This window comes from Theropithecus gelada, chromosome 12 (genome assembly GCF_003255815.1).
Source record: "Theropithecus gelada isolate Dixy chromosome 12, Tgel_1.0, whole genome shotgun sequence".
Lineage (NCBI taxonomy): Eukaryota > Metazoa > Chordata > Mammalia > Primates > Cercopithecidae > Theropithecus > Theropithecus gelada.
This window is the reverse complement of record NC_037680.1, coordinates 80172474-80199888: the sequence shown is the minus strand read 5'-3', so window position 1 is coordinate 80199888 and position 27415 is coordinate 80172474. Positions and strand designations below refer to the sequence as shown.

Sequence of the window (27415 nt, the reverse complement as noted above, 5' to 3'; positions counted from 1 at the left end):
TATGGTAGCCCCTAGCCACATGTTCCTATTAAGTATTTAAAATGTGGTTACTCCAAATTGTGGTGTGCTGTAAGGAAAAAATACATACTGTACTTCAAAGACTTACTATGAAACAAAAATGTAAAAAAATCTCATGTCTGAGTGTGTTGGCTCATACCTGTAATCCCAGCACTTTGGGAGGCCGAGGCCGGCAGATTACTTGAGGCCAGGAGTTCAAGACCAGCCTGGCCAACATGGTGAAACCCCGTTTCTACTAAAAATACAAAAATTAGCTAGGTGTGGTGGCACATGCCTGTAATCCCAGCTATTCAGGAGGCTGAGGCAGAAAAATTGCTTGAACTCAAGAGGCGGAGGCTGCAGTGAGGCAAGATCACAGCAGTGAGCTGAGATCACACCACTGTACTTCAGCCTGAGTGACGGAGCAAGACTCAAAAAACAAAAACCACAAAATTTATTTGTATTAATTACTTGTTAAAATCTCAGATATTTTTGGTTAACTAAAATACATGAACATTTCAGTGTTTTCTTTTTATACTTTCTAAAATTAGTGTGGCTAACAGAAAATGTTAAATTACCTTTGTGATGATTTCTAACACCATCTTTACTGTTCAAGTGAAATTTGTAAATAATATAACCTACTTACATACCTACTTTTTATATGAATGTAATGCCCCAACACCTATGAAGGAGAAATATTGAAAATGTAATTTATAATAAAGTAATATATCTGTTTCAGTATGTAAATACTTAGCTGCCACTATTAAAAGACATAATGAAGTAGTCAAACCTTACACCTACCTACAATCAAGAACTTTGGGTTTAAGAGAAGTGAGATCAGAAGGCTTTTTTTTTTTTTAAAGAAGTATAGGAAAAAGAACAGAAATATAAGTGGACCCTAGAAGTGAAACATGTTATGATAAGTGATAGCAGATGTGTGACATACTTGTATATACTATGAGAAAAAGGGAAATAATCTTAATTGAAGTAGGAATAATGTGCTGAGACAGTTTATAGGCAAGTAGAGAAAATGGGAACATGTAAAATTCTTGCAAATGAGATAAGATTATTTGTAATTGTAGTGACAAAATAATTTCAGTGTTATAATGTGGGATGAGATGGTAGTAATAAAATCATTTGATACCTGATTTTTTACAGTGTAGATTTTTCATCATGCTATATATTTTATTTCTTTAAGGTGGAGTCTTGCTCTGTTGCTAAAGCTATAGTACAGTGGTGCCATCTTTTATAGTCAGTGGTGCTGACTGCAATCTCTGCCTCCCGGGTTCAAACGATTCTCCTGCCTCAGCCTCCCAAGTAGCTGGGACTACAGGAGTGCGCCACCACACCTGGCTAATTTTGTATTTTTAGTTTTGCCATGTTGGCCAGGCTGGTCTCAAACTCCTGACCTCAAGTGATCCACCTGCCTCAGCCTCCCAGAGTGCTGGGATTATAGGCGTGAGCCACCACTCCTGGCCTTCTGTGCTATATATTTTAAATATGACAACAGTAGTATGAAATATTTTAAAACAATTTTTACTAATAAAGTTAATTTCATGTTTTCACTAATTTAATATTATTTAGCTTTTAACTTACATTTGCTGGCATGTGACAGAGTGTACACTGCCAGTTGTGGTACTGGCAACTCTTATTTCAAGCTAGTTTTCCATTGGTGAAATTATTTTCCAACATTATGAACAGCTCTTTGTAAACTCAGAACAAAAGAAAGTGCAGACTTCTTTCAATTTATTTTAGAGGGTAATAGCACTCCTGGAAAATTCATTCAATATTAAAATCATGCAAAAACACTTTTTATATGTAAAATGAAATTAGATTCTAAGCTCAGATTGTTGTAAACAAGATTTCCCATCTCTACGACTCTCCGTATAAGGACATTTAACAATCACGTGGAATGTGGGACTTTTGTTGTTATTGACATTGTACCATGCTCGCAAGGCATCTAGCATTTTTGACTTCCCAATAAATACCAGTAACTCTCCCTCTCCTCTTCATTGTGGCAGCCCAGAATGTCCTCAACATTTTCTGAAATTCCTGCTTGAGAGCAGAACTACCCTCTTTTGAGAACCATTGGTCTCAAATATCCCTTTGCCCTCTGTTTCTACTCTGCCACACTCCCTCACACCGCGACCCCAGCAGCCTCTTAATCATCCTCCAGGACTGTAGCTTTTTCAGAATTACTTTATTAAGCCCCTAATTTGGGGTTAGATACTTGTCTCCTTGCTCACCTACCACTTAACACACTGTTTTGTAGTTGCAAGTTGGTCTGCATCTCCCTATTAGACTACATTCTGTGAGGCAAGGAATGCCCATCTTGGTCACCTTTGCATCTCTAATGCTGGCATGGTTCCACGCTCAAAAGTTAGAGCCTAAAAAATGGTTGAATAAATGAAGAGGAAAAGAGAGAAATAAAATAAATCAATAAAATGGATTAAAAATAAACTCCTGACTTTGTGTCTATAGTTGGTAAATAAAAGAAAATATAAGAAGGCCCTGTTTATATGAAGCTGTATGCATTTTTGTTAACTCGCAACGTAAACCAAGACTGAAGGCTGATTGGATGCCATGCCCAAACCATAATTTTTTTTTTAACTAAACGTTTAAAATATATTTCTAAACAGACTGGCCTTACTCAGTCACAGTAACTGCTGATCTCCATAGCAGAGCAACCCACAAAGACACAGCCCTGATTTTTTCCCCTGTAATCAAGGGTGAAAAATACACAACTTGTTTCTGACCCAAAACCACAATTTCTGCAGTTTAAAATGTTTCACTGATAATATGGCCCTGGTAGAAATTATGTAGTTTTAAAACCACATAATTTACTCTCCTTAGTCCTTCAGCTGTGCAGCACTCTTCTCATCCCTCTTGCTTCCTTCCAGTTACCAGTTTCACCCCACCCCGTCCCTTTTTTCTGAAGAGCAAGGAATTCTAGGATCAACGTTATGACTGGTACCAGTTGGAGGAAGATACTTTATTTTTTGAGACAAGGTCTCGCTCTGTTGCCCAGGCTGGAATGCAGTGGCATAATCCTAGCTCACTGCAGCCTTAAGCTCCTGGGCTCAAAAGTGGTCCTCCTATCTAAGCCTCCTGAGTAGCTGGGATTATAGTTCAAGCCACCATGCCCAGTGGAGTCTGCTGCTTCTGGTTTCTATATGTTTGTTGTTTCTGCTACAAATAGCCTATAGTTTGAATAGAACCTGGAGATCTGGCCTTCCTCACTGCTAGTAACTAAATAGTGAATAGCTACATAACCATCCACGCGGGATATGATTTATGATCATGTTTAGCTATTGTTTGTGGTCTCATTTTTTGAATGTGGCATATTTTGGGACCACCAACCATAACGATTACCCTCTTTTTATTTGAAGCTATTTAAATATCTTAATATTTCAAAATAGACTTCTATTTCTGTGTCATTAAACAGATACAGTTAAATATCATTGCCTCATACTTACCAAATTATCAGTTTTTTTGGTGACTTAAAGTCTTGAGGTCATGAGTTTGAGAGCCGATGAAATCTTGTGGTTTTTTTTTTAAGAGCTTAAATTTGAATTTGATATTTGGAATTACATTTACCAAATCATACTTTGTTTTGATGGCCTGAGGCAGATTTTATTTTTTTAAATTTGAAATATAATTATCTGAATATAGATAATCTACTCACTTGGAGATCATTTTTCTAAAAAAGTAACTTTTATAAGATAAGTAGCAGTAAGTTTTCAAGAAAGTAATTTCTTAAAATACATGTTATATGTTTTACATAGTAATTGTGTAACTACATTTTTCTTCATTATATTTGAATAGCTAAAAATGAATGGGAATAAGAGCAATGAAAGTTATAGTTGCTCTTTTATTTTTAAGTGAAACCAAGTTTATTAAAGAAGTAAAGAAACGTGGCTGGGCACAGTGGCTCACACCTATAATCTCAGCACTTTGGGAGGCCAAGCCGGGCGGATCACCTGAGGTCAGGAGTTCAAGACCAGCCTGGCCAACATGGCGAAACTCTGTCTCTACTAAAAATACAAAATTAGCTGGGTGTGATGGCCTGTGCCTGTGATCCCACCTACTTAGAAGGCTGAGGCAGGAGAATTGCTTGAAGCTGGGAGGCGGAGGTTGCAGTGAACTGAGATTACATCACTGCATTCCAGTCTGGGTGAGAGAGGGAGACTCTGTCCTAAAAAAAATAAAAATAAGAGAACTAAAGAAACCAAAGAATGGCTACTCTTGTAAATTGTGCTTTTTGTTCTTTGTTTTTCCCAGTTCCCTCCCTCCTTGGCTGAGCATTAACCTCAAACTAAATTGAATTTTCAGAAATTACTACTTACCTAGTGTCTTTATGGAGAAGCCAATCAGCCTTACCTTTAAGAGGACTACACAATCTAGTTAAATGAGGACCTAGGGATAGTCTTCTATGTTCTTGTTATTGTTTGACTTTGTTAGTGCTAATCTTGATGAATATGTCCAATTAAAAAAAATTGGACATTAGGTTTTTTGTTTTTTTTTTTTTTAGTAAGGAATGGGTGAGAGGGGCAGGTATGCTTATAAAGTTTACCTTGCATTAAAACACAGCTTTAAAAATGCAGGCAATAAAATACCATATAGCAAGCTTAGCATAGTATAGATGTAAGCAAAGATTGTATTGTCTTCTGTAACATGTTTTTAATCTTGAAGCAGTGTATTTTATCTATGACCATGTATGTACTTTCTTTTTTTTTTCCTTGAGACAAGAGTTTCACTTGTTGCCCAGGCTGGAGTGCAGTGGCACAATTTCAGCTCACTGCAACCTCTGCCTCCCAAGTTCGAGCAATTCTCCTGCCATAGCCTCCTGAGTGGCTGGGATTACCGGGTCCTGCCAGCACACCCAGCTAATTTTTGTATTTTTAGTAGAGATGGGGTTTCACCATGTTGACCAGGCTGGTCATAAACTCCTGATCTCAGGAGATCTGCCTGCCTCGGCCTCCCAAAGTTCTAGGGACCATGTACTTTCTTATAGGGGGTGCTGCTCCAGTATTTGCATTAGTTTCTTTCCAAAGAATTTCCAAGAATAACTTGACCTATATTTACATTTATAAAATATAACAGAATATTTTCTATACTTTTACTCAGCTGTATTGTACGTTTTTTAAAATGGTGATTAGTAACTATGTACTGTTAAATACTAATTTGGAATTTTTTCATGAGAGGCCAGTCCAAATTACCTGTATATATCAAAACAACTACAATTTAAGGATAAATAAAATACAATTGTATTATCTTACAACATGTTACCGTGAAAAGTTACTAAGGGGAGAATGATAAGTTCCATACCATTTACAAATTATTTTCACGAAAACAATTACTTGAATTAATTTAAGTGTGTGACGCTTCTGAATATTTTGTTCATGTCATTCATTTGCTCTGCAAATTCTTTACTGTGCAGTGTACTCCTATTTTTATTCTGATAATAATGAGTGGGTTAATAAAGTTTTACTGAAAACAGGTGTATCCATTAGGCAAAATATTGATGAATATTTTTCCTCTTGGTGCAGCTATCATTGAATTGACCAGAAATACTTGAAGAAGCTTTTAAAAATGATGTCATCTTATTCTAATCAAAATATGCTATTTAAAGCCATATAGGTCTTGATAGGCTTTAACAAGAGAAAGGAAGTTTAGTCATTGGTCTCTGACATGCATTTATTTGTGTGCTGTGCACAGCGTTCTTGAGCATTGGCCTAGAAGGCAGACTGGCTCTGCAGTCTTTGCATGTACTACCCATTTCCCAAAGAGGGAGGGATCAGCAGGAGTCAGCTGGGACATGCCTATGGGCACGGTGATGTCTTTACTTCCCTGCTCCTTTTCTTTTTCTTTTTTTACATTTTCTTTGTGGACATATTTCACTCAACTTAGGGAAAAGATATGAGATTAATTATAGAGAATCATTCTTGCTTTGTCTGCTTTATGTTTTAAACACATAAAACCTCCACTGACTTCTGTTATTGCCTTTTTTTGTTTTTGTTTTTCTCTTTTCTGAACAAGCACTCCTATCTGGACAGGGAAACCTCCCTTCTTCTGAGAAACATTGCAGGAAAACCTTCTCACTTGCTGACCAAGGTGATACTTCTTTCCACATGCATGTAACTGTTTACTGCCTTGTAGGTAGAATATGATTTCTGATTTTGCTCATGCTCTTATATTATTATTCTAGCATCTTTGTCATTAATAGAGATACTTTTTCTTTTACAGACGGTAATTATTTACTGATCTTAATGACTGTCAGGCAATATTGAGAGTATAAAATATATTCAGTAATTTTCACTAGTTTTTAAACTTTTGTAAATGCCTAATTTTCCCAAGTGTGTTGCACCTTTTCTAGTTTGACACTATTGCATTTTAAAGTCTAAAAAGCGTTGCTTTTACTACTAATGGTTGTCCATACTCTGGGTTTCTTTAGCAACCTTTGCTTCCTAGTTTTTATTTATATTATCACCTCCTCGTTTAATTAAAACATTTACTCATGTAAACAGAATCTTAGTTAATATTAACTTAGTCAAATTGGAAGAGGAAGCTGCAATTTTAATTGCCCGGTTCTCTGCCCTTTGAATGTTTTGAATCAGTTCAGCGAGATTTTCACTGGGCTGGTATTTTATATCCATTTAAAATATTTTAGCCATTGTCATCATTAACTAGGGAATAATACAGTAGGGAAGCTGAATTGCTTTCTACCTCTTTTTAAGTCATGCTTTTATTTCATTAGCTTATTTAAATAATGTTATATTCAAGAATATCAGACTTATTTCTGAAAAATATACATAGTTATGGGTAATGTCCCTAAGTTGTTGTTACTGTATCTGAGGTTTGTTTGCTTTAATTTCTTTCTAACCTTGTATATTTATAAAAGAAGATGGTAAACCAAAATGAAAATCTCCCCAAGAAGCAGCTCAAAGAAAAGACCCTTTAACAAAGTCAGCAGTGGGACCCTCTCTCAACCCTGAGTTTCTGTTTTTAAAGCAGATCTATGCGTGCTGGTAGAAATTTAAAGATCAGGGAAGTGTAGAAGTCTAAGCTGGTCATAGCTCTTTTTCCCTTTTCCTCAGCTGTCCCCTCTTCGTTCTTTATTTACTCTCTTTCCCTAGACTCCACACATGTATCTTCAACTAGGATCTCTATTTTAGATGGATCTGTCTCCCAAGAGCACATTTCCAAACAGCTGTTAGGCATTTCCTGGAAGACCACCAACATCTTACAAACACCTTAAATCCCACAGGTGTTTAGCTTACCTCCATTATCCCTGGGCTCCATAATTTACATCAGTCATCATCTCTTCTGTTTCTGTTTAGGATGCTGACATTCTCCTAATTACCAGGTTTGAACCCTCTGATCATCTTTGCTACCTTTCTTCTCATTTAATGTCTCCAATTTCTAATGAAGCTTGTCTTAATCTGCAGGATTTACTGAGCTCACCCATTTGTTGCATTCCCATTACCACCACTCTACTACAGGCTCACTCTTAGCTCTTTATTATTACCTGTCCCCCTTCCAATCCATTTTATACACGGCTCTCAGATTAAGTTTACCATTTTACCATTTTCATTGCCAATTCAACAATACTTACTGAGCTGTGACCTGCTGGGTGCTGGGATAGAACATTACATAAAGTATACCTATTCCTCACCCTCAGGAGCTCACAGTCTGTTTATGAAGATAGATGATAAATGGTGACAAGCAAGCATGTAAAGAAGTTCTAAATCATGTTAAGTGCTATGAAGGAAACGAGTAGAACATACTGGGGAAAAGATTAGGGGTACATTTTTATTTAGATGATGAGATCAGAGGGTTCTAGGAGGGTAACATTTAAGCTAAAGCCTGGAGGATGCAAAGAAGCCAGCCTGGGGCTTAAGGGAGTGTTCCATGTACATAGGTCAAGGGAAAGAGCTTGGCATGTTTGAGCAGTTGAAAAAAGACCATTTTGCCAGAGTCACCCTAGTTGAGTGAAAGTGCAAGTGTCTTGATTTGGGTTTGGAGAGGTAGGCAGGAGAAGCCAGATTACTCAAGCCACACCGAGGCCTTATTTTTCTCTAACTGTAGCTGGAAACTATTGAAAAGAATAAATAACTTCATTTATCCATTCAACAAATATTTACTGAGTATCTATTATGTGCCAGACAATGTTTATGACCCTGGAGATACAGCAGTGAACAAAACAAAGTTCCTACCATAGGCAGTGTTATTTTTTGCAAGTTTTGGATAAACATGGTCAGTGGCTCATGCCTGTTATCCCAGCATTTTGGGAGGCTAAGGCAGGTGGAGTTCAAGTCCAGGAGTTCAAGACCAGCCTGCTGAACATAGCGAAACCCCATCTCTACAAAAAAATACAAAAATTAGCCTGGCATGGTGGTGCATGCCTGTAGTCCCAGCTACTCAGGAGGCTGAGGTGGGAGAATCACCTGAGCCTGGGAGGTCAAGGCTGCAGTGAGCCATGATCACACTGCTGCGCTCTAGCCTGGGCGACAGAGTGAGACCCTATCCCCCTGCCAAAAAACCAAAAAGTTTAAAAATAAACCACAGTCATTCCTTGGTATACAAAGGGAATTGCTTCCAGGACCTACATTGATACCAAAACCTGCACATACATACACAAGTCCTGAAGTTGGTCCTGAGACCTTGGACGTGAAAAGTCGTCCTCTATATAGCGAATTTTAAAAATTTTTATTATTATTTTGAGACAGAATCTTGCTCTGTTGCCCAGGCTGGAGTGCAGTGGTGCCATCTTGGCTCACTGCAACCTCCACCTCCCAGGTTCAAGCAATTCTCCTGCCTCAGCCTCCCGAGTAGCTGGGATTTATACGCATGCGCCACCACGCCCAGCTAATTTTTGTATTTTTGTTTTTTGATAGAGACGGGGTTTCACTGTGATGGCTAGGCTGGTCCTGAACTCCTGACCTCAGGTGATCTGCCCGCCTCAGCCTCACAAAGTGCTGGGATTACAGGTATGAGCCACCATGCCTGGTCTGTATAGGGAATTTTGCATCCTGAGAATACTGAATTTTTTATCTGAGTTTAGTTGGGAATGCAGAACCCTCCAGTATGGAGGGTCACATATATTTACAGAAAAACATTTGCATATAAGGACAGTAGTAGCTCAGACTCACGTTGTTCGATCAGCTATAGTTGTTACTGTTAATTATTTTGATTCTAAGCAGTGTTATATAATAAACTATTTAATGACCCTTAAACTGTTTATATCACTCCAAGTTCTCTTTGAATTTACATAACTTTGTATTGCAATCTATGAAATAAACTAGATCCTGAAGGAATTATTAACCCCTGTTTAGCCCCTTAATTTCAACTGGGTTTGTTCTGAACCTACAAATCTTAAGCTTCTCAGTTGAAGGAACAAGTTAGCAACAGTAGCACTTTCTGTAAGTATTCTAATTTTTACAGCATAGAGAAAGTTGTAACACTGTTGGCTTTCATTTAATCATAGGATATTCACATAGTTTTTGTCCTTTATGTAAATTTGAGGAGGCTTGGTATTTGGTGATTATTGATAGCCATAGAGGAGTTTTTCAGTAGAAAGTAGATTGTCTCTTGCTCTTTTAAGAGAAGGTATGGGAGAGAAATTTAAGTTTTTACATGTGCGAGGTGTTTTTTACCTATGTTTAGCATAGTTGTGAAGAAAGGGATAGTCAAAGGATATGGGGCAGAAGACTTAACACCTGACTTTGGCAGCAGAACATGAGATGAATAAAGCTTTGTCTTTTGTATTAAACTTGTGCTATAAACATTGAATGTAGATTTGCGTTGGCTTTATAAATAAACTATTGGAGGTCTTCTAAGTATGTCATCTAAACATATCAGCAAACATTTATTTATTTTTCCTGTATTATACAACACCCCATGAGCTTAAGACAATTTCTGTTTTCCCCAGTTAAAAGATATGGTGTTTGCTTAAATATAGTAGACACAAATAGAGCTCTCTGAGAAAGAGCTTATTACCCACAGGAAGCATAAAAATATTAGGAGTCTTGCAATTTGACATAAACATTTTCATTTCCAGTTTTGTTCCAGGGATGATATTCAGACTCTAAAAGAGGTATCATGATCAGTTCTGTTTCTTCAGAAGGCTGCTAGCAAGGATTATCCTTGAATAAAACTAGAGAAGTATAAACTAAAATATGCCTGTGTTGAAATTAAACCAGCTCTTAATTTCATACAGTTTTAACCTGGACCAATCTATGTAAGCATAAAGAGTAGCATTTTGAGCAAATGGAAGAGCGGCTAGATTTGGATTTGTTAAAATAGCCTCCATCTAGCTGCTTTATAAAAATTCTTATTGATGGTTAGGAAATCTAATTGGTTTAATGTATGTTAGTTGATTACACAGGTCTCTTCTTTGTTTAATCCCTATGTCTGTTGTGTCACTTTTTTTTTGGCGGGGGGGCGGGGGATGGAGTCTTGCTGTGTTGCCCAGGCTGGAGTGCAGTGGTGTGATCTGTTTACCGTAACCTCCGTCTTCCAGTTTCAAGCAATTCTCCCTTTCTCAGCCTCCTGGGTAGCTATGTTTACAAGTGCCCACCACTGCACCCGGCTAATTTTGGTACTTTTAGTAGAGACAGGGTTTCACCACTTTGGCCAGGCTGGTCTTCAACTCCTTATCCACCCGCTCGGCCTCTCAAAGTGCTGGGATTACAGGCATGAGCCACCATGCCTGGCCGGTGTTGTACATTCTATGCACATTGGCAAATAGATATGATAACATGTATCCACCATTGTATTATCATACAGAATAATTTCACAGCCGTTAAATCCTCTGTGCTCTGCCTATTCATTCCTCCTTCCTCCTTAATCCCTGGCAACCACTGATCTTTTTATTGTCTTTATGGTTTTGGCTTTTCCGGTGTCATGTAGTTAGATTTGTACACTAAATAGCTTTCTGAGATTGGCTTCTTTCACTTAGTATTACACACTTAATGTTCCTTCATATCTTTCATGGCTTGAGAGCTCATTTCATTTTAGTGCTGAATAATATTCCATTGTCAGGATGCACCATAGTTTATCTGTTACTTACTGGGTGACGTCTTTGTTGCTTCCAAGTTTTGGCACTCATGAATAAGGTTGCTATAAACATCTATGTGCATGTCTTTGTAGGCATCAGTTTTCAACTCATTTGGGTAAATACCAAGGGGCACAATTGCTGAATTGAATTGTATGGTAAGAGTACATTTAGTTTTGTAAAAAACTGCCAAAAGTGTCTTCCAAAGTGGCTGTACCATTTTACATTCTCATTAGCAATGAATGAGAGTTCCTATTGTTCCACATCCTTGCCAGTATTTAGTGTTGTCAGTGTTTTGGATTTTGGCCATTCTGATAGGTGTGTAGGGGTATCTCATTTTACTTGTAATTCCCTAATGACAAATAATGTTGAGCATCTTTTTATATGCTTATTTACTAGCTGTCACTTTAGTGAGGTATCTTTTCAGGTCTTTTGCCTATAAAGAATTTTAAGAGCTCTCTCTTTTTTTTATATAACAGTTCTTTATCAGATAATGTCTTTTGCAAATATTTTTTCTCCCAGTTTATGCCTTGTCTTAATCTCTTGAATATTCCTTTTTTTCTCAGAAATATGTTCAGCTTTGAGGGCATCTTCTAAACTTTTAAAATGTTAAATTTATAGATTATATAATACCGTAAAGAATTTGACCTTTTAGAAGTTCATGCTTGGCTGGGCGCGATGGCTCACGCCTGTAATCCCAACACTTTTAGAGGTCGAGGCAGGTAGATCACCTATGGTCAGGAGTTTGAAACCAGTCTCACCAACATGGCAAAACCCTGTCTGTACTAAAAATACAAAATTAGCCGGGCATTGTGGTGGGCACCTGTAATCCTAGCTACTCGGGAGGCTGAGGCAGGAGACTCTCAAACCCAGGAGGTGGAGGTTGCAGTGAGCCAAGGTCGTCCCACTGCACTCCAGCCTGGGCAACACAGCGAGAACTCCATCATCTCAAAAAAAAAAAAGAAAAAAAAAAGAAGTTGTTGTTCATGTTTGTATTCCAAATATACAAAATATTGATTCCACATATCAGTTTTTCCTCTTCAGACTTTAAATTTACTTTTCAGGGGTATGAAGTGAAACTTGCAAATATACCTCAGTAAACTTTCTTTGCAATTCATGCCAATATAAGGATGCGGCAAATGAGCCATGAAGAATATAATAAGATCATTATCCCATTGAGAAAATATTCATGAAACTTCTGCCGCCTTCTTTCTCTTCCCCTAAATGTGTCAAGTAACTAATTTCATAAAAACTGCTGGAAAATGGAAGTATTACAGATTCCTTTATAAAGTAGTGCTCTGTTCATCAAAAATGCATATAAGTTTTGGTAATTTACCTAACAATTTGTTTCTCTAAGACTCATAATTCTAAAAACTGAGAGTTTTAATGACAGTAATTTAGTTTTCTCATTTCATAGCTTGTTTTAAAAAGAGAAAAATTTGTGTCTGAAAATGTAATCAACATGTTTTATAATTCTGCTATTTGTTTATTTGCATAAAGGATTTTTTAAAAATAGGATGATTTAATCTTTTAGTCAGAGGAATATATAATACTATAAGAATTGAGTCTTGTCTTAGCCCTCTCCATTTAAAAAATAAAGTTCTTTGTTTTCTGCCTAATTGAGTTTACAGATAGTATTTCCAGACCCTGGTTATTATGTTAATTCATTGGCTCCTTTCATTGGAAGGGATCCGATTTCTGGCAACCAAGCCCACTGCCTTCCCTAACCACTGTTTTCCTCTCTGTTCCACAAAATAGTAAATCCTAAGCTTGAAATGATGGGAGACAGCCTAGAGTATAAAATAGAAAGAAAAGCAATTCATAAATAAGAAAGCCAACAGGATTTAGGCAGACAGATAAATCTGTGAACTGAATTGAGTTTCTCTTTTTGTTTTTTGCGCTGGAAGCTTTAGCTTTTTAATGAATAACATATGGATTGTGGTTTTCACCACAATGCAAAGAGGATAAAGTTTGGCTGATATGATTAGGTTTTTTCTTCTTAGACTTAAATAAAGGAATATTTAAGGTGGAAGTTTCCATTTTTCTGTCTTTTTTTTTTTTTTTTTTTTTTGAGATGGAGTCTCGCTCCGTTGCCCAGGCTGGAGTGCAGTGGCACAATCTCAGCTCACTGCAGCCTCTGTCTCCCGGGCTCGAGTATTCTCCTGCCTCAGCCTCCCAAGTAGCTGGGATTACAGGCACACGCCACCAAGCGCAGCTAGTTTTTGTATTTTAATTAGAGACAGGGTTTCACCAAGCTGGCCGGGCTGGTCTCCCAACTCCTGACCTCAAGTGATCCTCCCGCTGCAGCCTCCCAAAGTGCCGGGATTATAGACATGAGCCAATGCGCCCAACCAAGAAGTTTTTATTTTTCTTAGATATTTTCCAGAGTAATCAAAAGCCTAGAAATAGAAAATAATCCTTTATAAACAAAAGTTTACTTATGCAAGTTTTTTTAAATTGGAGATTAATGCCACAGCATATTATGGTCTATTGCTGGAAATTACAAGTTAAGTACCAGTATTAGAGTACTATGTGCTAATTCAGAAAAAAATATACAAATGGTTTAAGTATATTTTTAGTAGTTATAATTTTTATTACTCTTTTTAATCTTTCTGAGGTAGAAGTTACTAGAAATTTTAAGTTATTTGGAAAATCATATTTAGCATTTAAAAATATGGTCAGTGAATTAATAGAAACAAATTTTGAATTTACTGACATAAGACATTGATTACATTGTATGACTTTCCAAAGCAGAGTGAAACTTATGCAGTAAGACAGCTTCTTATATTGTATTGGTGTATTAATGAGATTGTACCTACATTTTTTATTTTTTAAAGGGTTTTTATATGGTTGTAAATAGGCAGATATTTTTTTTGCTGAAGATTTTTTTGTGACAGTGACACTTTCACTGTAACAGAGCAGAACATTAGTATGCAAGAGCTTGCCGTTACTTTGGAGGAAGTGTAAATTCAGAGTTGAGGGATTGTGCAGGTAAAACAAATTGTCAGACCCAAAGATGGCCACTACGTGTTCATTTTTCTCCTACCCCAGAACCTGAAATTCATCTGCTTCACATTGACAAAATCAAATTTGGTAATTTACTACATCACAGAGTTCTTTTTTTCCTCTAGAATATTGGATGTAGAAATGCCTATTGTAAGACATCTTCAAGTCTGCATCTATAAAATGTTTCTTTACAATATGTCTGCTCTTTGTGAACAGTTATTTTTAAAATGTGCTCTGTGTGAAGTTATATTCTTAATGAAATTCATTGCTAAGAACATCCTTAAGGATAAAAAATATTTCTCAAATATTTCATCATCTTAGCATTGTTTATCTGAAATGCTTTGTGTTCACAGGAGGAGCAGGCAGCAAAATTGAAAGCTGAGAAGATCAGAGTTGCCCTAGAGAAAATTAAAGAAGCACAAGTGAAAAAGGTGATATGTGGGCCTCTTCCTGGTTTGGGATTTCTTATGTGTTACGGATTTGTAAAGAATTGCCTTGTTTATGTAATGTACCTCTGAGATGGGGAGAGATACAGAGGCATTTCTTCCTAGTAATATATTTTTCACATGTAGTATTTTTTGTGGGTAAAATGCATTATAAAAGGAGTAATTTTCTGGTTCTGAATTCTCCTAAAGGAGTAATCATAACATTATAACCTTATCTGTTGTTAATATTTTTAAAATGCTTTAAATTTACTTAAACAGGGTATTTGATGTCTGATTTTTAGCCTATATTTTTGCATAATGAGTCATTATTTGTGTTTTAATTTATATACAAATACATTAATCCAAATTTTATTTGATATCAGATGAGTGCCTTTTCTAGAATGCCATTTTTTAGTGTTCATTTACTTTTCTTTTTACCTGTTATAGCTGGTGATTAGAGTCCACATGTCTGATGACAGTTCTAAAACAATGATGGTGGATGAGAGGCAAACAGTAAGACAAGTACTGGATAACCTAATGGACAAATCCCACTGCGGTTATAGTTTAGACTGGTCACTGGTAGAAACTGTTTCTGAATTACAAATGGGTTAGTAATATTGCTTTAATTGCTTTATAATTTTTGTGTAACTTCATCAGTTTTCATGTTGATAAAACATTTCAAGTTACCTTTATAGATATATGTTTTTATTTTATTTTTATTTTTCTGGGGACAGAGTCTCACTCTGTCTCCCAGACTGAAGTGTAATGATGCGATCTCAGCTCACTGCAGCCGCTGCCCCCAGTATAAGCAATTATTCTGCCTCAGCCTCCCTAGTAGCTGGGACTACAGGCGTGCGCCACCACACCTGACTAATTTTTTGTATTTTTAGTAGAGATGGGGTTTCACCTGTTGGCCAGAATGGTCTTGATCTCCAGACCTTGTGATCCGCCCACCTTGGCCTCCCAAAGTGCTGGGATTGCAGGCTTGAACCACCACACGTGGCCGCATCTTTATATATTTTTTCGGTAAAATTACCTTTCATAATTTGGCTTCTTTACATTATTTTTTTCTGAAGTATTTTAAGAGTTCTTTGAATACAAGATCATTTCTAGTTCACTTCAGATTTTATAATGGCTAAAACAAAGTGTTTTAAAAAGGTAACAAAATAGTTTTTTTCTTCAGATAAGAACTGGATAGACTGATGCATTTACTAAAGATTATTATGTTAATTTGAATTTGTACTGAAGTCTTTAAACCAGCATTTGACTCAGGGGAAACATAAAACACATTAACAAATTTCAAAGAATCCGTATCTAGAACATGTTCTTTAACATATGTTCAGTATACAGGACACGTTCTTTCATTTCTAATTTGGAAATTAGAAAATACACCTACATTTAAGATTAAACAACAGTCATGGATCAAAGAAGAAATCATCTTGGAAATGTTTTAAATGCCAAGAACTAAGTACAATTGGAAATACTTGATATTGAAACTTGTAAGATGTAACTAATGTTTTATTTTTAAGGGTGGGATAGGAAAATGTTTAAGACTGAAGAATGGTGTACTGCAAGTCAGAAAGCCTAGATTCTAGTCCTAGTTCTTCCATATATCAGCTGTGTGATCTTAGTTATGTCACTTAACATAATTAAGGCATATTTCTTTGTTGGAAAAATTAGGGAAGACCAGATAATTTTTAGTTGCTAAAATGTCAGTTAAGACTACTTGGTTCTGAGGTTAACTACCTCACAAAGTTTCATGTCTTTCATGCAACTCTAATGAATACTAACAAAATATGGATATTTTATTTTGGGACAGAGAGAATCTTTGAAGACCATGAAAACTTGGTTGAAAATCTTCTTAACTGGACAAGAGATAGCCAAAACAAGCTTATATTTATGGAGCGTATAGAAAAATACGCACTTTTCAAAAACCCACAGGTAAGAGGAAACAACTTACAGAGGTCAGGATTTGTAAATATGTCTCCATTTTATTTGATTACTGCTAAGTTAATAGAGTTAAAGGACTGGTAAACACCTGGTTGGAGCGATATACCTGCAAAATCCTATAGGAGCATCATCTGCTGCTGCTGCTGCTGCTGCGGAAAGTCAGCTGGTGCCTACGTGTTAGGCCCCAAAGAGGTTCCCAGTCCTCCAGAACCAGATGGGGTGAGCCCTTTCGGAAGCAGAAGTTAGCTCTAGTGAGTTACCAGGTCTTTTGGCTCTGTAATCCAGAGCTGTGTTGAACCCAGCTGTTTATTTGGTGAGTTTGTCATCTCATCAAAGAAAAGTACTTCTCTACTCCAGTCATTTATCCAGTTGACACTTCTTTTTAAACATCCTAGTAACCTTGATTACAAATGGCTCTACATTCTAATAAACATACTTAGATTTATTTGACATCTTTCCTTATTCCAAAATAATGTTTGAGTTAATACTTCCCAATACCTAGACATTTTACAAAATTCAGTAGGTGAGGGAAAACAACTCCACAGTAAAAAGTAGTAATAAGGAAAAATAGCAGCAGTGTTAAAGGTATTGCATAGTTATGCTTCAGGTGGCTTAATCATGACATGTCTTTTCCGGATGTTTTAGTGAAAAATACATATTTGGGGGTATCAACAGATCTTTTTGTAGGCAGTTATGAAAAATAATTACAGGCCGGGCGCAGTGACTTGCGCCTGTAATCCCAGCACTTTGGGAGGCCGAGGTGGGCAGATCACGAGGTCAGGAGATCGAGACCATCCTGGCTAACACGGTGAAACCCCGTCTCTACTAAAAATACAAAAAATGAGCCGGGCGTGGTGGCGGGCGCCTGTAGTCCCAGCTACTCGGGAGGCTGAGGCAGGAAAATGGCCTGAAGCTGGGAGGCGGAGCTTGCAGTGAGCCGAGATAGTGCCACTGCACTCCAGCCTGGGTGACAGACTGAGACTCCGTCTCAAATAATAATAATAATAATAATAATAATAATTACAGTCAGCCCTGTATATCCATGGGTTCTGCATCTGTGGATTCACCCAACTGCAGATCTAAAATATTCAGAAAAATAATTCAGGTTCCAAAAAACAAAACTTGAATAAGCCACGTGTTGAATACTGCATTGAATTCATGCAAATTAAGTGATATGTAGGCATTGTATTAGTTATTATAAGTAATCTAGAGATTATTTCTAGTACAAGGGAGAATTTGCATAGGTTATATGCAGATGTGACCCCATTTTTATAAGAGACTTAAGCATCAGCAGATTTTGGTATACAGGGGAGGTCCTAGAATCAATCTCCTATGGACAACAAGGGATGACTGTGTACTAATGAGTAGAATTCAGTTTTTTTGTTTGTTTGTTTGCTTTTTGTTTTTGTTTGTTTTTTTGAGACGGAGTCTCGCATTATTACCCAGGCTGGAGTCAGTGGTATGATCTTGGCTTACTGCAACCTCCTCCTCCAAGCGATTCTCCTGCCTCAGCCTCCTGAGTAGCTGGGACTACAGGTGCATGCCGCCACATCTGGCTAATTTTGTGTTTTTAGTAGAGACGGGGTTTCACCATGTTGGTCAGGCTGGTCTCGAACTTCTGACCTCGTGATCTGCCCGCCTTGGCCTCCCAAAGTGCTGGGATTACAGGTGTGAACCATCGTGCCTAGCCAGAATTCAGATTTTTAGTTGAGTCAAGTAAATGAGATTATTAATAAATGAGTCCCAGAGAATTTGGGATTTCTTCTTAAAAAGCCAGAACATAAATTTTCTGCACCTAGATCAGTATATTTCTAAATCTTTCAGATCCTTTAACTGTAGCTTTCATTAGCTATCCCAAAACATATTGGCCAGCTGTTGAATGTAATATCACCTCACAGTCTGGGTGAGGACAGTTTATGACAAGTGGCCAGGCAAGGAGGAGACTGGTGTTAAGCATTTTAGTGATGATGCCCATATACAGGTAACTTTTCAAAGTTTATTCTACTCTATACCAACAGAAATTAGAGTTGCTATTTCTCTAGAAGAAAACATACACCTGTGCCAAGGGAATAACAGAATGGATTTATGCTTTAACCTTCTTTTTTTCTCCCCCACCTATCCCTTCCATGTATTTGTTTTTCCAGAATTATCTTTTGGGGAAAAAGGAAACAGCTGAGATGGCAGATAGAAACAAAGAAGTCCTGTTGGAGGTATGACACCCCCCATTTTCTTGTACGTTGAAAAATTAAAATATTAGGCCAGGTGTGGTGGCTCACACCTGTAATCCCAACACTTCAGGAGGCCGAGGCGGGTGAATCACAAGGTCAGGAGTTCAAGACCAGCCTGGTCAAGATGGTGAAACCCTGTCTACTAAAAAATACAAAAAGTAGCCGGGCATGGTAGTGGGTGCCTGTAATCCCAGCTACTCAGGAGGCTGAGGCAGAGAATTGCTTGAACCCACGACGCAGAAGTTGTAGTGAGCCGAGATCGCGCCACTGCATTCCAGCCTGGCAACAGAGTGAGACTCTGTCTAAAATAAAAAATAAAATAAAATAAAATAAAATAAAAATCCTTTTTGAAGTCAAGTATGTCAGGGTTCTATATTTGTAGTTACAATTTTAACTAAAGAAGACTGTGTATTCTTTGATAGTATGAAGGAGAGAGTTCAACTGTGTTGAACGTGTTAGGCCACTGAAGACCCTTTTAAAAACTATTATTTTGCCAAGCCATATTCTAATGGTCTAAGAGTAATGAGCTTTTAGGGGCTGCCAAGTGGGAGAGATGGCTGGTCAGTGAAGGATGTGGTTTTGCTGTTTTTATCTGTTTACTCAGAGAGAAATTTGAATATAATTAGCTGTTCACAAAATATTTCCAGCTTTATCCTTAAATAATTCAAATAATTTAAAAAATCATGGTCATTTTTTCTTGGAAAAATGTAAGTGAATTTTTGGCTGATTTTAAAGAACTAAAATCAAATAAGTTAGTATACTTGAAAACCTGAATAAACCTTTACTTACCAGCAAGGCAGTCAGGAAGTGAAGATCGGCATTCAGTTTTCATAGTGATACAAGCTACAGTTAAGTAAAAATCTGCCTTATAATTCCTAATTTTTCTGTACTTTGAGGAGAAATTAATTTAGGCCCAAATGTCCTATATTAGTGTTCTCTGAGGATTTCTCTTTTCTTTCACAAATACATGATTGATTTCTTTAATATTAGATTTTTATCAAAGCATAGTGTTTAGAACTTAGCATTTTAAGTGTTTATAGTTCTTTCATCCTAGTATTAAGTATTTTTTAAACAAATGCCCTCTTAGTCACATAAATGGATAGTTTTTAAATTCTTGAAGTTTAATCATACACTTAGCATGTTGCATTCTTTTAAAATATATTCCTGTTTAGTTTGACAGCTAATCTAAATGTGGAGAAAAAATAAAGTCTAATGCTTGGTTTGCCCTGACAGTTTTATTAAATTTAGTGTAACTATGCTGTTTACAAAGGTATTTAGCTACTGTTATATGCAACTCAGTTAATGTGTCAACTTAGTTTTTCTCCGAAACACTAATGTGTTTTAGGTAAAAGTTTGTAGGTAAAAATTCAGTATCACATTTATGACTGGCATTTTTATTTAGTAAACATTTTAGGATTGCCATAGTAGTTCCAAACTCGTGTTGTCTTTAGAATAGAAAGTGGTTTTGTTTTTGTTTTTGTTTTTGTTTTGAGACAGTCTTGCTCTGTTGCCGAGGCTGGAGTGCAGTGATGTGATCTCAGCTCACTGCAACTTCTGCCTCCCAGGTTCAAGCAATTTTCGTGCCTCAGCTGCCCACGTAACTGGGACTACAGGCTCGCGCCACCATTCCCGGCTTATTTTTATTTATTTATTTATTTAAGTAGAGATGTGGTTTCCCTATGTTGGCCAGGCTGGTCTCGAACTCCTGACTTCAAGTGATCCACCTGCTTCGGCTTCCCAAAGTGCTGGGATTACAGGCATGAGCCACCGCACCTGGCTGGAAAGTTCTAATTGAGGTTAAATTAGCAGCTTGGTTTTAATATAAAACCATTTTGGTTTAATAACTAACTGTCATGCATTTCACAGAAGTAAACACAACTTTGTTCTGAGAATCCAACGATCATAAGTCTTTCCAAATAATCTTGTTCTTTTAGGAATGTTTTTGTGGAAGTTCTGTAACTGTACCAGAAATTGAAGGAGTCCTTTGGTTGAAGGATGATGGCAAGAAGTCCTGGAAAAAGCGTTATTTTCTGTTGCGAGCATCTGGTATCTATTATGTCCCCAAAGGAAAAGCAAAGGTGTGTCCCTTCTGTTGGAATTTGAACTTCCTCATTATGCTAATTGCTTTTAATTTGTATTGAGTATGCTGACAAGGTGAACCCAGGCTATGATTTGTTTGAATTCATGGAAGACATAGAATATTGCTTTATTAATCTATTATAAAGAAGAAGAAACCTGAAAGTTCTTACTTCTCTGGTCACTAGTTGAGCCTATCTCAGTTCTCTTTACCAAATTTGTAATCATAGTTTTATTAGTTGTTTTTTGGGGACTCAGTTCTGGAGTAGTTTTGTTTATTTTTGTTTGGGAAGAACAGCACCGCTCTCTGGGATTACAGACGTTTTTATCTTGTTTGGGTAATATGCTTCTGCTAAGGGCCACCCTGCTGTAGTTATCACTTTGGTGTTTATTGGCATCAGGACTGTTTTAAACTTTTTTACAGTATTATCTCATCTAGTCTTCACGACAGTCCTATGAACATATACTGTTGCCCCTATTTAACTGGTGAAAACCTCCCCCAACCAGTTGCGAATCACTGTACTTGACATATGCATTATAGGCACCGAACGACATGATATTTTCTTGTTCTTTCCAGAGAGCTCTATTATACAATATTGTTTTTAATGTACTAGACTATATTAATAGTATCTTTAAAATGCCAACACTCCTTAACAAGTTAGTGTTCATTGTGAATGACAAAACAGTAAGTAAAAGGGGCTGCTTTTTTTGTTACATTGATGATTAAAGAAGAAACATTAATGGAGCATCTCATTGTCTTGTGTAAAATAGCAATAATTTCTATTTAGTATTAGCAAAAGCAGTTTTGATTCTCACCTAGAAACTGTTAACCAGGTATATTTGCTTGTTTGTGCATTATTAATTTTATCTGTTTGGTATTTTTATCTTAGGTCTCTCGGGATCTGGTGTGCTTTCTCCAGCTGGATCATGTCAACGTTTATTATGGCCAGGACTATCGGAACAAATACAAAGCACCTACGGACTATTGTCTGGTGCTGAAGGTAAATACATATCTCTTTTTAGGAATTTTAATTGATGTTAGACATAGAACAGGTTATTGGACATTTTAGAATTGTTGAGATACCATCAATTACACTGTTTTTGCTTTATTCTCAAAGTTTAAAAAGGAATGGTGAAGTGTGGTAAGGAAAAGAAGCACGTGCTATATCATAGCAGACCCTGAACCAGTTATCTCTAGGTAAGGAGTGAATATTAGGTTGTAAGTTTTGAGTTGTGAGCTATAAAATGTGTTTGATTATAAATTTGAGATTATCATTTAACACTAGGCTTATTTTAGGGAAACTTAGAACAGAGCCAAATAGAGGTCATAAATGTGCTTTAGTTCTTTTCCTGTACTTACTCAGCAAACCATCAGAGGGCATTGTGTCCAAGTTCAAATCAGACTGGCTGTCAACTGGTCCAGAAATAATTTTTGTCTCTTTTTTTCCCTCAACTATAGTCATGATAGCCCATGCATGTATTGCGACCTGAGCTGTTTTTAGGAAGTTTTTTTTTCTTCTTTATTCAAGCTTTTGTACTTCTTACAATGATTATATCTGTACTTTTGAGAAGAACTGACATTTTAAGCAAATTTACAGTGATCTATTAGAACACTGATAAAAACGACATACAAAAATTCAAGAAAATTATGGAGATAATTTTTTTTTTCTTTGGCTCCATCTTTGTAATTCCTTGGTAACTACTTAGGTCTACATGTTGATATCGTCATGTTTAGTTTCACTTTTTTCAGAATTGTCACTTTAGTTTGGTGATGGCCATTAGTTTAGGAGTTTTAGGATTTTAGGATTTTGGAGTTTTGATTGCTTTGATAAAGTTCAGTACATTGTAATGGCAATCTTTTTTTTTTTTTTTTTTTTGAGGCAGAGTCTTGCTCTGTCACCCAGGCTGGAGTGGAGTGGCACAATCACAGCTCACTGTAGCCTTGACTTTTCAGGCTCCAGCGATCTTCCCAGCTCAGTCTCCCAAGTAGCTGGGACTGCAGGCGCATGCCACCACACCCAGCTAATTTTTGTGTTTTTTTGTAGAGACAGGATTTAGCCATGTCGCCTAGGCTAATCACAGACTCCTGGCCTCAAGTGATCCGCCTGCCTAGGCTTCCCAGAGTGGTAGGGTTACAGGCAGAGCCCCTGCTCCCGGCCAAAATGGCAACCTTTTATTAAATAATTGTGTTTTTGGGGAACACCACTGAATCATTTTAGGTACCTTTAGGTGCAAATACTTTTTTAAAAGTCAGTGCAAAGTAGCTTAATTCAGCAGTTTTCAAAATGATGTCTACAGTCTCCTAAGAGTCAGTCCCTAAGACCATGATGTTAAAATTATTTAATAATGCTAAGATGTTATCTGCCTCTTGAACTTTCATTCTCTCACATATGTATAGTAGAGTTTTCTAAAAGGTTATATGACATGTGATGGTATCTTCACGGTAGTGTAATGTGTGTTTGTCTATTCTTTTTTATTTATTTATTTTTGAGACAGTCTCACTCTGTCTCCCTGGCTGACGTGATCTCGGCTCACTGCAACCTGTGCCTCCCGGGTTCAAGCAATTCTCATGCCTCAGCTCCCCGAGTAGCTGGGACTACAGCCACATGCCACTACACCCAGTTAATTTTTGTATTTTTAGGAGAGATGGGGTTTTGCCATGTTGGTCAAGCTGGTCTTGAACTCTGGACCTCAAGTGATCCGCCTACCTCAGTCTGCTGAAGTGCTGGGATTACAGGCGTGAGCCACTGTGCCTGGCCTGGCAGCTGTGTATTCTTGTAGTTTAATTTTTTCTTAGTTTTAATTTCTAATGTAAGTATTGCTGGGGTGGAAAAACTTCACTTCCATCCTCTTAGGGTCCTGGCTGGGCACACGAATTAAGTTGACATAAGAGATCAACAGAAGAAAAGCATAATTACTTGTATACTGGATTGGACAAAGAATAATTTGTGAAGAAGCAACTAAATTATACGTGAAGCCTTAAAGATACGAGTTATTTTAACAAGGTCTGTACAGAATTCTGTTGGTTTCAACTTCTCATCCCTGAGGAGAAAGATATTGTCGCTTTCTAGTATTGGGAAGGCATCTTTCGCATGGTAATTTCATCTTCTAAGGCTTTTAAGAAATAGCATGAAGGTCAGAGTGATCTTCTGTACCTGCTGTTTTTCAAGTGTCTTTTAACTTAATATGCCAGGGTGGTACATTTTCAACTCCTTCAATATCAGTAGACATAATCCACATAAAATAAAGTTATTGGGGGATCTCATAACATGAAAACAGTAAGAGTTGGTTGGTTATTTCAGTGGCTCAACGTTGTCAGTGAGAACTCAAATGCTTTCCATCTTTTCTTGTTCTACTTCCACATACCAGCTTATTCTCGGGCTGACTCACCTCACAGTCACAAGATGGCTGCTGCATTTCTATGCATCACATGTAGGCTCAGCAAAATCCAGCCAGCAGAAGAGGGATTATTGCTCCCTGTATTTGTCTTTTATAAGAGGAAGGAACTATTTCACAAAAGTTACTCAACCACCCCTTTTGAGAGTTACTGGCCCAGAGTACATTTTCTGCTGACAAGCCAATCACTGACAAGGGAATAAAACTACTATAGTTGGCTTACAGCAGTCAGAATTCACACCCTGTGGGATATAGGTGAGAGGTAAGGCTCTGCCAGGAAAGAAGTGGGGAGGAGGAGACAGCCATAGGGGCCTGCACCCAACCCATCAGCGTCATTTAAAAAATGAAATGTTGACCTTTCTTTCTTAATAGGTATTCATCTGTTTTGGGAGCAATTTCATTATATGTTCTCTGGACTCTTTTAAGAATCTAAATGTTGAACTTCTGGTGTGTTTTTTTGTTTGTTTGTTTTGTTTTGTTTTGTTTTGTTTGAGACGGAGTCTCGCTCTGTCGCCCAGGCTGGGGTGCAGTGGCCGGATCTCAGCTCACTGCAAGCTCCGCCTCCCGGGTTTACGCCATTCTCCTGCCTCAGCCTCCTGAGTAGCTGGGACTACAGGTGCCCACCACCTCGCCCGGCTAGTTTTTTGTGTTTTTTATTAGAGACGGGGTTTCACCATGTTAGCCAGGATGGTCTCGATCTCCTGACCTCGTGATCCGCCCGTCTCGGCCTCCCAAAGTGCTGGGATCACAGGCTTGAGCCACCGCGCCTGGCCTGAACTTCTGGTTTTTAGCAATGAATGTCTCCTCCAGACTTCCTCTTAACCCTGGTGTAATTTTTAAAATGACAGCATAATATTGTGGGGAAAAAAGGAGCAGAGGTAGCAGATTCAAAGGAGGCACATTTTAATAAGGCAGTAGTATGAAATAGTAGTTAAAAGCATGCACTCTGGGATGAGATTGCATGGGTTCAGATTCTAGTACTACTTTTCACTTAATCGGAAGCAATTTTGAGTGCTGTTTTAACCTTACTGTGTGCCTTGCTTTCTTCTTGCAACATGGAGATAATACGTAACTCAGAGGGGTTTTGTGAGTATTTAGTGAAAAATATGAAGTATGTGAAATATTTTACATAGTGTCTAGTACATAGCAAGGGTGCAATAAATGCCACTTTTAATGAAATAATGTATTAGCAGAACAGACAATCTGCAGAGGTACTTGTACAGAGCCTGGATGACCATAAGGAAAGTAATGAATGCCTTTATTATGTGAGAGGATGAAAATTTTTTTTGAGGTTCTAAAAGGAATTTTAAACTAGCAAGTAATCTGATACTTGACTTAAAAAGACTCATAGTTATACCATAGTACTCTTCAGGTTATTATCTGTATTCCCAGGTTACAGAGATGAGGAGAACAGGGTGGAGGATAATTTCTCTTCGATTTTCCCAGATGTTGTTTTGATTTAAAAAATAATAATAATAAACCCTATTTTTGTGCAGAACGCATAGAAGCACACATGCACACTCAGGCTTCTGCTACAGTTGAACAACCATGCAGTCAAGTTTGCAAATCACCATTAAGGGAGGGGGTAGTGATACAGCTGCCAGCCACCTAAAGCAGCTTGCAGAGATCTCTGAACCTTGCCCTGCAGGCAGTGCCTCCATGAAGCAGAACAGTCTCTTAAGCCCTCACTGGCAACACTAACAAAGCTCTTTTCAGTTGGCCTATTTTATCTTCTGCACAAACTACAGCTTCTGTTTTGCTCATCACTAAACCTACTTGAAGCACCTGGCAAATAGTTCTCAATAAGTATCTGTTGAATGAATGAGGTAAAATCCTCCTTCCTCCTTTTATAGAGGAATACATACTTCTCTGTCTGCCCTCCTTTACTTTTTCAAGATCACTATTATGGTTTATTATAATGTAATTTACCATGGACAAGGAGCGTATTCCAAGAGAGGGCCTATATTATCAGGAGGGAAGACTGTTAGGTATGATTTTGCTGACCTCTTATTGTTGAGGGTGTATTGTTTAAAACTGACTATAACCTTCGACAAGAAAATTGGTTTTGGTATTAAATGTTACAGGAGCTGAGCTCTGAAAAACAAAGAATAGAATTAATAGGTTTACTTTTTTTTCCTCATTGTAGACCAAAGTGATTGATCTTTAACAATGCAGATACTTATAACTTCTATTGGTGGCCATCTATTCTTGATGCATTGAAAACGTCTTTAAATTACTTGTTTTATTGAGCTTATTGATATTGAGATTATCACAACCAATGAATATAATCGGGGAATTTTGGAAAACTAAATTCTTTTAAAGCTTTTTTTCTTTCTTTGTTTTTTTTGGAGACGAAGTCTCGCTCTGCCACCCAGGCTGGAGTGCAGCGGCACAATCTCGGCTCACTGCAATCTCTGCCTCCTGGGTTCAAGCGATTCTCCTGCCTCAGCCTCCTGAGTAGCTGGGATTACAGGCATGTGCTACCACGTCTGACTAATTTTTGTATTTTTTAATAGAGACAGGGTTTCACCATGTTGGTCAGGCTGGTCTCGAATTCCTGACCCTGTGATTCACCCGCCTCGGCCTCCCAAAGTGCTGGGATTACAGGTGTGAGCCACCGCGCCTGGCCTTTTTCTTTGTTAAAAGTGAACATGAATTTAAATTTTTTTCCAGGCAAATTATAGCCATTAGTTTTTTTGGTTTTCGTAACAGTTGAAAAGAGATGTGGTAATCCTAAGTCATTACATTCAGAACAAGTGTGATTTAGGGCTTTTCTTTCCAAGGACCTGGTGATTGAGCCTCAGTGGTGTTAGAATTCCTTAAACATATTCCTAACACCTGGATTTTGTAGCCAAGGTTAAGTCAGTCACCTCTGATCCAAGCCTCAACTGAAAAGTACAGTGGGTTGTGAAAACTAAATGTGATTATGCTGTTGACATCTACATGTCCCCTGGAGGCACGTGCTGCAGCCCTGCAGTTTGGTAGAGAGTGGGGCCTACAGGGCTGTACTCACCTGTGACAGGTGTGACTGTAGACTCTTGTCCCAGGTGCTGTGCCATAGGCTTGGTGTACCCAGCCCAGTAATTCACCTCACCTCTAGACACTGAAGCTTTGTCAAAGTCCCTGTCTGATTTGGAGTCTTCTGCACTCATAATTTCAGTGGGTTGAAAGTGAAATTAAACATTCTCTTCCTTTTCATAATCTTATAGATGGAGAATTCTATGGACTTGGTTAACCTTGATGAACTTTGTTTCTTTGAAATGTAGAAGGAATGTTTGAGA

General features: G+C 37.6%; 1 protein-coding gene across 4 annotated transcripts in view; it reads left to right on the top strand.

Annotated features, from left to right (window-relative positions):
* RAPH1 (Ras association (RalGDS/AF-6) and pleckstrin homology domains 1) overlaps nucleotides 1–27415 on the top strand; it is a 107627-nt gene that overhangs the window by 64458 nt on the left and 15754 nt on the right. For 3 of the 4 annotated variants that reach the window (XM_025404928.1, XM_025404931.1, XM_025404930.1), the window contains exons 6-12: nucleotides 6037–6111; nucleotides 14413–14490; nucleotides 14932–15091; nucleotides 16304–16425; nucleotides 18579–18644; nucleotides 20597–20740; nucleotides 21629–21739. In XM_025404928.1, coding sequence (XP_025260713.1) covers nucleotides 6037–6111; nucleotides 14413–14490; nucleotides 14932–15091; nucleotides 16304–16425; nucleotides 18579–18644; nucleotides 20597–20740; nucleotides 21629–21739 — 756 coding nt within the window. The remainder of the gene's footprint in view (nucleotides 1–6036; nucleotides 6112–14412; nucleotides 14491–14931; nucleotides 15092–16303; nucleotides 16426–18578; nucleotides 18645–20596; nucleotides 20741–21628; nucleotides 21740–27415) is intronic. The other variant, XM_025404929.1, reaches the window with a different exon arrangement.